The sequence below is a fragment of the Sphaeramia orbicularis genome, chromosome 12 (assembly GCF_902148855.1).
Source record: "Sphaeramia orbicularis chromosome 12, fSphaOr1.1, whole genome shotgun sequence".
Classification (NCBI taxonomy): domain Eukaryota; kingdom Metazoa; phylum Chordata; class Actinopteri; order Kurtiformes; family Apogonidae; genus Sphaeramia; species Sphaeramia orbicularis.
Genome location: NC_043968.1, coordinates 17,444,809 through 17,455,207, shown reverse-complemented (window position 1 = coordinate 17,455,207; position 10,399 = coordinate 17,444,809). Strand labels below are relative to the sequence as shown.

At 37.0% G+C, this 10,399-nt stretch overlaps 1 protein-coding gene across 1 annotated transcript; it reads right to left on the bottom strand.

Moving 5' to 3' along the window:
• Window positions 1-274: 274 nt before the first annotated feature.
• mat2al (methionine adenosyltransferase II, alpha-like) lies at window positions 275-7,262 on the bottom strand. The gene is made up of 9 exons (XM_030149773.1): window positions 6,888-7,262; window positions 6,622-6,699; window positions 3,605-3,727; window positions 3,395-3,507; window positions 1,800-1,943; window positions 1,490-1,708; window positions 1,079-1,261; window positions 789-922; window positions 275-698 (listed from the first exon to the last, which is right to left on the bottom strand). The coding sequence occupies exons 1-9, from the start codon at window positions 6,961-6,963 to the stop codon at window positions 596-598; spliced, it is 1,173 nt and encodes a 390-aa protein (XP_030005633.1). The 5' UTR covers window positions 6,964-7,262; the 3' UTR covers window positions 275-595.
• Between the last annotated feature and the right edge of the window lie 3,137 nt (window positions 7,263-10,399).

Below are 10,399 nucleotides of genomic sequence, written 5' to 3'. Positions count from 1 at the left end.
GCTTATGATTGGTTCAGACCTCTTTTTATCTATTTTTGTGGCTCCAACATGTACAAGTAACTTCATCTTCCTCCAACCGTTGTAAATTACTCAGTACAGGAAAACCAGGCAGCTCAAGCTCACATTATGCAGTGTAAAATCAGCTCACAACTGCAGATGCCATAACACAACCATATTCAACTTCCTCATGACAATGTTGTGTAACCTGTAACTCCCTCCAGTGGAAATGATAGTTATCACAGGTTGGTCACATGGATGAGGAAAAGAACACATACAGCATATTTGGAATTTCTTACAAACAAGATTTTTTTATTTTTTTTATTTTGACAGTGGTGTTCCAAATATAGCACCTTAAAATCATTGCATACTAGTTTGTATTAAAAATCGTTCCTAAAACATTTGCTTTGTTACAAAAAGATAGAAATAAATCAAAGGTCATTTATTATTAAAGGTACTGACCCCTACCTTTGCACAGTTTAAGGTCAGAAATCACACAAGACATTTATGCTTTCAATTACACAATTTTAAAAGTCATAGAAGTATTGTTTGAGGAATCATTAATAAGACATGGTTTGAATGTCTTCAACCCCCAGACTCAAAACACCAGAGGCTTTGGCTTTTCCCAGGGGAACTCCGCTCTTCCAAAGTGACCGTAGCAGGCAGTGGCCTGGTAAATTGGCCTCTTCAGGCCCAGCTCTCTGTAAAACAAACAGTAACAATAACAATATTTTATTTGTAACATCAACTACCATATGAGGTTTTGCAGGATGCAAAAAATCCACACATACTTCACTATGACTCCAGGTCTCAGATCAAAGTTCTTTTGCACAATCTGCAGCAGCTCATCTTCATCCCTCTGTGAAGTACCGTAGTGGAACACTGAGATGGACAGTGGATGGCTCACACTGATAGCATATGAGATCTGAAAAAAAAAAAAAAAAAAAAAAGAAAAACACTCAAGACCCCTCAAACATTAGATCATAAGATGTGCTACTGAAGTAAGGGTAATCCCTGTGTAACTAAAAAATAGTCTTGTGGTATGTGAACCAGACAGGAGCACAAACAGCTACATCCTCACCTGGACAAGGACCCTCCTGCACAGCCCAGCTTTGACCAGAGACTTGGCAACCCAGCGTGCTGCGTAAGCCCCTGACCGATCCACTTTAGAGTAATCTTTCCCAGAGAAGGCCCCTCCTCCATGCCCGCCCCATCCTCCGTAAGTGTCCACAATGATTTTACGTCCTGTCAGGCCTGCATCGCCCTGTTGATCCGAACACATCACAGTCACCTAATGCTCCATCTGGACATAGAATCGACTCACTAAACAGTAATGAAAGCACAGCTTTTTTATGATTATACACTAATGGAAACATAATTCTGCATATTGCATTCCATTTTGTCATTAAATCCTTTTAAAAGCCCCCTACATCTTACACACTTGACCAAAAATGACACAGATTACACATTTAATTCAAATCCCTTTACTCACCTGTGGACCTCCAATGAGAAATTTCCCACTTGGCAGTAGATGGTAGATTGTCTTTTCATCCAGGTACTTGGCAGGAATGACAGCCTTTATCACTTTCTCCCTCAGGTTGCGCCTGATCTCCTCTAGGCTAATATCAGGACTGTGTTGTACTGAGATGACCACAGTGTGAACCCGCAGTGGCTCCATGGCTCCCATGTTGTCAACATACTCCACTGTGACCTGCAGGTTGAAGGGACAGTGGGACATCATCACTTTATAACACTGATAACAGAGACAATGTACATATGCTTTCAACACTGCAGTGGCAGACCTGTGTTTTGGAGTCTGGTAGTATCCATGGACACTCGCCGTTGCGTGACAGCTCCCTCATTCTGTAGTTGAGCTTGTGAGCCAGAAGGATGGTTAAAGGCATACACTCGTCAGTCTCATCTGTAGCGTAGCCAAACATCAGACCCTGACGAGACAAACAATACAACGGATGTCAAAATACAGTCATAAAAAGATGCAGCACTTAATAGTTTATTGGCACAATTGGGTAGAAATGTCAAAATAACCTTTCAGTATTTTGTAAGTTAGGTGGTCTGAGAGGAAAGAAGAATTCGACCTACCTCTCTAGACTCTGTTTTTGGGCCCTAGAACATGTACCCTCATTTGAAAGGTTTAAATATGTGACAGCTGTAATTACTGATTACTGTTAAGATTGTGTCAGATATGACAAACGTTGTAGTCTTTGATTCAATGTTGAAGTGTTTTCACTTTTGCAAACTGGTGTGAAATGGCATTGGATCATGACTTGGACTGAGAGCTGCTGAAAGAAGGTGTGTATTTTCAGATTCTGTTTTTTTATTTTCCCGATTTTGCAACTTAACTTGGTAAAATTACTAAACAAAGATAAAAAGCCCAGAAAAAGTGTCTATCAGGATGTAATATTTACCACATTTGATTCAAGTAAAAATTGTTGACCAAAATTAAAACACCGGAATAAATTACCAAAGTCATATTTCTATTGTATAGTATATTTATTATATTTCATTTTTATTTGCTCTGGTCCAGTTCCTATAAACCTATACAGTGGTACCTTGACTTACGAGTGCACCAACTTATGAGTTTTCCGAGTTATGAGCCATCATTCAGCCGATTTTTTGCTTTGAGTTGTGAGTCAAAATCCGACATACGCTGCCACAGGTTGTTGTAGCCAATAAAAAGAAAAATGTTGGAGGACAGCCAGTAGATATCCTTGTGCTGGATCCTCAATCTCTCTGCTCACCACGGGATCTTGAGGAGTACTGATGGGTTCCTCCTGTCAACCCCATTTTTATATAACATATCGGTGGCTCTGGAGTCTCATGAGGCTCTTTCATCCCTGAGGCTCCCTGAAGCTTTGGAAAATTAATGAGTATTTAATTTAATTTAATTCATTTTAGTTTGTTAATTTTTTAAATGTAATTCTAAATTTGAAGATTATGGTGATATTAGGTATTACAGATATTATCTCCTGCTGCACAACAAAGTCTGGTCGCTGTCCAGAGAGGAGGTGCTGAAATGCTTTGCCACGTGTCTGGAAGAGGTGAAAAGAGGTCATCCAGAACGCGTCAAACACGTCTACAAACATCAATATGCGTCGGAGATAAGTTCAATACAAGTTATACAAAGGTTCAAAGCAGGTAACTCATAGGTTAGTAATATGTTTTGGATACGTTAGACATTATCTCGATGTATTTCGACTCATGGGGTTGGAATGGATTAATGGCATTTCAATGGATAAAACTAATATACAAGCAAACTGAGTTACAAGCTCAGTCACAGAACAAATTACACTTGTATGTCAAGGTACCACTGTATATACTTTGTTTCCTTCTAATCCAAGATAGACTATATTTGAGGATGAAAAATCAAGTACTGAACCTGGTCCCCTGCACCGATGTCCTCCTGATCCCGGCCCTCAAAAACACAGTCGGATATTTCCACACACTGTGGCTCCAGTGCCACCAACAAGTTACAAGTCTTATAGTCGAACCCTGCACATCATAAATAGGACAAAATCAACAAACGCCTTAAACTCGACTATTAGATTTATTGGTCATTTTATGAATACTAAATATAAACATGCTTTACCTTTAGACGAGTCATCGTAGCCGATCCTCTTCACTGTGTTTCGGACCACAGACTGAAGGTCCACGACGGCTTTTGATGTCACTTCTCCAACTAGTAAAATCATGCCCGTCTTTGCAACACATTCTGTTACAAAAAAAATACCATTTCATCCATTATTTTTACAGGTTAATGGTTTAACCTTCAAAGATTTGCAGCAATTTTCAGGGTGTCTACTTCCTCTGTAGGTATTTTGTTTTGAGTGGATCTCTCCTTCACTGCGGTTCTCCCCGAGGTTTCTCTTTTCCCACTGGGTTTTTGGAGTTTTTCCTTGCTGAGAAGGACTTAATCCATTTCCTTCATCTACTGTTTATTTGACTGTTGTTTATTTTCATATTCAACTAATTCTGTAAAGCCCTGTGAAGCAACCTTGTTGTGATATAGAGCTCTACAAATAAAATTAAATTTTTTTATAACATATTCTAGCATAATTTTCTGTTAATTTCAATACATTTACTTCATCTGAGAATGAATGAATTTACTAGAATTAAAAAAACGAGACAAAAATGTAAAGTTGGACTTAAATAATTTATATTTTTCTGTGTGTATCAAAACTTTGTCTTTGAGTTGTTTTTCAGTGAAAAAAGGTGTATTCTTATATTTCATTTACTGAGCCTATAAATGTGTCCAAAAACAAGTCACTGAGTAAAAAAGTTTACTCTATTGTGAATTCAACGTCAGCTGAACATGAACAAATGTAAACAGCAGTAACATGTGATAGCATGTATGTATTCACTGAATAGTTGAGAAACTCTGCTTTATCTGACTTTTTAAAGTTTAAGGACAGGATTAGCAGTTCAAATCTTAATATGTATTTAAGAACAAAAGCTATTTATAGTCAGTAGTGCGTTAATCAATTACATTTATTTTGCTCTTTACACCACTGTATAGATAAATACTCCTCGGTTATTTAATTAATGAGGCCTTATCTACATCAGTGTACTCCAGCATCAAAGAATGGTTCTATAAATGATTCGCTAGCCAGAAAATCTGAGTCACTGTTTTAATACAATCGACATAGAGAAGCCTCACAGTTATGACCTCTAACAAATGAGGATGACAGGAGTTATAGGATTCCTCCTTTTTGTCCATGTGTCTGTCAGTAAGATTGTACAAAAGCTACAGTGCGTATTTTCCTGAAACTTGCCGGAAGCGTAGAGCATGAACCAAGATGGAACCATTACATTTTGGAGCAGATCCATGAAAAAAAAACAAAAAACAGGCTTTTTTTTTTTTTTTTTTATACATGGGTTGGACTAAATAAGGTATGTGTTCTCAGAGCACAGGGTGTCCTCCTAGTTCCTGTTGTCATTACAAGATTAGAAATGTAAGTTATGTCTATTTAAAGGGAACAGCTCTACAGTATTTGAAATATATCTATCTTCAAGGTCACTATGGTAGTGTATATTTCTACTGAGGCCTCACAGCTGTGTAATCCACTGCACGAAGCCAGAAATAACTAAAAAGTAAATTCTATCTTTGACCCTCTGTACTAACCTCTTTCAAAATGTAACAGGGTCATCCTTAGGCCCGACTCTTATCCCTTTTACTCTTTTTTTTTTTTGCACATACTGATATGCACAGTCATGGCCAAAAATTTTAGAAATAACACAAATTGATTCCTCGTTTAATAACAGTCTTTGAAATCTATATATTACTTCTAATTGTTCTTCAATGTACCTCAGAAACACACGGGAATTTAAAAAAGCAAATTTTGCCAAAACAATTAAGGATGTAACATGTATCCCTGATAATATCATGTTTAGATACTATTCATGAGTTAAACTTGCATAAAAGTTAATGAATGGTTGCCATATTATACAGAAAATGACATCTTCCATCAAGTTTGATGAAAATCAGTGTGTAGTTTTGTGTAATCCTGCAGGCAGACAAATGCAAGTGATCGCATAACCTCCTACCTGGATGGAGGTGATAATTTAGTACACATTTTGTAAGAATGTGTTTGGTAAACAATGCAACTGGCACTCAGTGCATTTAGTATTATTCACTGTTATACACACATCTTCTTTTAATATATTGCATCGTAGGAGTATCCCTTACATTTGACTGTGCTCTGTACAATGGCAAAAAAAGGTAATTCTATTTCTTCTAAATGTTCATGAAACTAAGGAGAAAATTCTTAACCTGAACTGGATGCAAACTTTAAGGAAACTTTTAATTGTGAAAACCTTTTATGGTATTTCTAATGGGCAATACCCAGGGTTTGCACAATTTTTTCATGGTAAAATTCAAGCAATTTTAAGGGTCATCTCCAAATTTTCCAGCCCAGCACCTTATCGATGGGGTCAAATACATATCTACAGGAATTCATATACTCATGATTATTTTTGTCACTTTTTATCACAATGATGTACATTGTATTATGCTACAAACATCTAAAATTACGCTTCATAATAGTAAAAAGTTTAGAAAATAAAGGAGAACACAAAGTTTTATCTAAAAAAAGGGAAGCCATTTGGCGTTCTTTAGACACACTCGCACTGAGCCAAAGATTAAGATAAAAAGGTACCTGGAGTTGACCTGAGAGCATTCCCTAATTTTCTTTTTTGACATAAAGTTTTGTTTTTCAAAATGTTTCACCTGTCTGTAAGTAGCTTTGGCTTGCCATCTAACCTGGCAAGCCAAAGCTATATATAATATTAAAATGAAATAAATAAATCACATCACAGAGTTAGAATTGCTGGCACTTTCAAGCACTTAAACTGAAATTGAAGCACTTTTCAGACCTTGAAAACACAACATTGAAATTCGAGCATTTTCATGGATTTCAAACACCCGTACAAACCCTGAATACCTAATGTTTGGATTGGACTATTCTGTTCAGTGATGAATAGTATGAATGCATTGTTTGTGTACACATTTTTCTGCCTTTAGAAGTTGTCTTTGTACAGCGAGGTTGTCATCCTGACTGTGACGTGTATCTATCATATGGGTGATGCTTATATATAGTGTATACATACCACAGGCCACTTTGGAGTCAGGGTCTTGACTCAGGTACGCATCCAGCACAGCATCACTAATCTGATCACACATTTTATCTGCAAACACAAACACACAAATGAAGATGATGCAATTCACACGTGATCACAGCAACGACAAAAAATCACAACTGGTGACAAGTTAAACGTAATGCATTAAAGATCTGAGTGTTGCACGTGAGAGTCAACATTTCGACGTGGACTCTGCATGCGCCGACATGTCCACGGAGGAAACATGAGCACAGTACCGGAGTGTCCCTCTCCCACGGACTCCGACGTGAACAGGAAAGTCCTCCCGCTGCGTGATCCGCCGCCGGGGTTCATCTTTAGTTTAACGGTCGGTGCAGGAAAGTTGAACCGTGCGGACCCAGGCGGGCTGGAAGGAGAAACGAGGTGATGTAAGGTCGCGCGGTGTGGCCTGGGCTCTGATGTTCTCTGGTTTTAAACTCGCGTGCAGAAATGATTAACCCTGAAGGCTGGACCTCCGAACCAGGGGCGGTGGGGGCGCGCGCGTCTCTGCAGGAGGGTTTAGTCCACTAGCACATCCACTAATGTCACAAATATAAATGATCTTAAGTACTAGTTTCCCTCTCCGTTGGTTTCCTGTCAAAGTTACAAAACAGGTGTGTGTTTACGAGTTCCAATCCAATCAGGCATCTGCACGGACAGCCTTAGACATGGCTGTAGGACGGTCCACGAGACACAAAAATACCACCTGCACTTTAAAATGTCCACAGGGATTCACAACAGCAGAATAAGGACATTCGACTAAGAAACAACTCTGTTTGCAACTTTAATTTGAGAACGTTTTAAAGCAGTTTTGTCTTAACCCTTAAATTCCCACTTCTATTTTTGTTACAACTTCCAAATACATTTTTTTTTTTAACCAAATATTTTATCACCATTTTTTTTTTTTTACCTCCGCCAAGGAGGTTATGTTTTTGTCGGAGTTGGTTTGTCTGTCTGACTGTTTGTCTGTCTGTGTGCAAGATAACTCAAAAAGTTATGCACGGATTTGTATGAAAATTTCAGGAAATGTTGATACTGGCACAAGGAACAAATGATCAGGGGCACTGATCTGCCTTGGCGGAGGTCTGCGCTCTACCAGTGCGCAGAAAAGAGAGCATAGACCTCCGCCAAGGCAGATCAGTGCCACCCCACCCCGGATCACCACCAAAATTTAATCATTTATCCCTTGTGCCAGTATCAACATTTCCTGAAATTTTCATCCAAATCTGTCCATAGCTTTTTGAGTTATCTTGTACACGAACAGACAGACATTGGGGTGGGGGTGGTGGGGTGGCACTGATCTGCCTTGGCGGAGGTCTGCGCTCTCCGAGTGCTTCTAGTTATAATAATATCCTCTGCATTTTGCATTTTCAGTGAAAATCAGCTTTTCCCTACATTTAATTTACTAATCATGTAGATGTTCATAAATGCTAAGTAAATTAATAGGTTAATAGATGAAATCAGGGGGAAAATGTGGGGGGAAAAGTGGCTTTTTCAACAAAATATATCATTAACTGTGTCTCCATCCACTGTCATTTATCAAACTCCATGGGTTTTACTGGTGAATCAATTTTGCAGTAGATGACATCCAAATGGATCATATCTGATGACCATGAAAAGATGATAAACTGCATTTTACTTCAGTTATTTACATGTATTGATAGAATTAATGGATCAACAGTTATTTAACATTTTAGATCAGTCGGTGCTTTTGGTCAGCAGTGGATGTGTAGGTCTTTATGGGTTAAGCTCTTGCCTCATTTAAATGGAAGTTATCCTAACACTAAAATTTATACAAATTATACCTTGATACCATAAAACTTTCATTTTATATTCTTTATAAAGTGGAATGTTTCAAGAGTTTTTTATTTTCATTTCGATAACTTCTGTTTACAGCTCATGAAACTAAAAAGAAGCTTTATCTCAAAATATTGTAATATTTCATGAAGTCAATCAAATATATATTTATAATATAGAATTTTTAAAATTTATTTATTAATTAATTTTTTTAATTTTTTAAATTTTGCCTTTATGTAACCAGGGAGTCCCATTGAGAATAGAAATCTCTTTTGCCAGGGAGACCTGGCCAAGGTAGAAACCATGCAAAGTCCAAACAACATAAAACTCATGACACACAATGAACAATAAAACACAATAACAACTTTTCAACCATAAAGGCATCAAGGAAAACAGTGACATTCCTCCTTCACTGCATTCTCCAAGATACTTTTATAATCATTAACAGAAATTAATCTATGTAGTTTTACAGTCTTTTGAAGATTATGAAATGTCAAACTTCAACCCTGAGTGTCGTTGTTAGTTTATTTATATTGAATGCCAGATAGCAAAATCATTATGGCTTAAATCTGGCCCAAAACTGGCATGCCATTTGGCAAAGTTCTGGGCAGATGTATGGGCCCTAAATGGCCCAAAATAGGCAAGCCAAAATCAAACCAGAAGGAAGCCAAAATTCACCCAAAACAAATTGCGGACTTCCAAAATATAGCCATAATTGCCCCAGAAAAGCCCCAAATCCCCATAATCCAGCCAAAAAGTAGCCAAAACATGCCATACCATCCCTATACTTGATCCCGCTCTTTGCCCAGTCTTTTGGTTAACCAGACATATGCCATAACTCAGCCATATATTGCTATTGCCTCCATATCTATGATGGATAACCTTAATCATACCACAGTTAAGCTTAAAGGTTTTCATAATGCCAAAAGAAAGCCAAAAATGCCAAATGTATGCCATAATACTGCCAAAATATTTGCTATCTGGGATGCCACTGCACACTCCACACTTGTCACCTTTTAACCTGCAGTGATTCATGCTGTTGCACTTTTTTACATAATCTCTATGCTGCAGTTCTTTATATTGTATCACTACAGTTAACATGGAATTTAAATGTCCAATAAATAATATAAGCACAGGCCACTTTCATATACCACTGTACATATGATACTGAACTTTGGGATTTAACATGTGACTTGTATATAATACATTCCTTTACATAGTCTCTTTCCCACTCAATGTTAATTCAATTAGTCTTTTTTATACTAATGTCTATTCTATTAATACTGTTTTGAGTTGTGGGCCTCAAATTTAATGAGTCTAGAATGCATACCATTATGACCTTCTGAAAATAGAGTAAAGTTGTTCAAAATATTCTAGTTTTTTTAAGATGCACCTGTATGTACCTAATGATCATAAAATTAAACCAACTAAAAATAGGTCTGTGGTTAACGATCAATGTGTATGAATGAAGATGATAATAAAGAGGAACTTTAAAAAAAAAAAAAAAAAAAAATCCAGAATAAAATCATCTACAATAGTGAGCATACATTACATTAGAAGTTATTATGCTAAAGATAAGGTGTAAATGAGAGCAGGTCAGAATATTAAAAGGCTCAAATATAAAGTAAAGTAAAGTGCTTTTTGAGGACTCGATGATGTAGCAAAAAATGATCAGTTAAAAATGTCCATATCAGCTAACATCACAGTAAAAGTATCAGAGCAAATATCATATTTCTGTTGCTTTTGGGACTGAAGGTTGATTTTTGGTTCTGAATGAAAATTGAAGAAACCAGACAGTTATTTGTGGTTCTATTAACAATTGTTTATGGTCAGAACATGACAAACCTGAACATTTGAGAAATATAGAGGTTAAAAAAAAAAAAAAAAAAAAAATCCTGAAAACAAGATAAATATTTCTATACTTTATTTATTCACAGTATAAATTTCTTTCTTT

Excerpts from the sequence above, each read along its gene's own strand:
- mat2al (XM_030149773.1), bottom strand. The coding sequence starts at position 6,963 with ATGAACCCCGGCGGCGGATCACGCAGCGGGAGGACTTTCCTGTTCACG. Across the intron at positions 3,508-3,604 it reads CTACGATGACTCGTCTAAAG|GGTTCGACTATAAGACTTGT; the intron begins GTAAAGCATGTT and ends TATGATGTGCAG. Across the intron at positions 1,944-3,394 it reads ACATCGGTGCAGGGGACCAG|GGTCTGATGTTTGGCTACGC; the intron begins GTTCAGTACTTG and ends TTGTCTCGTCAG.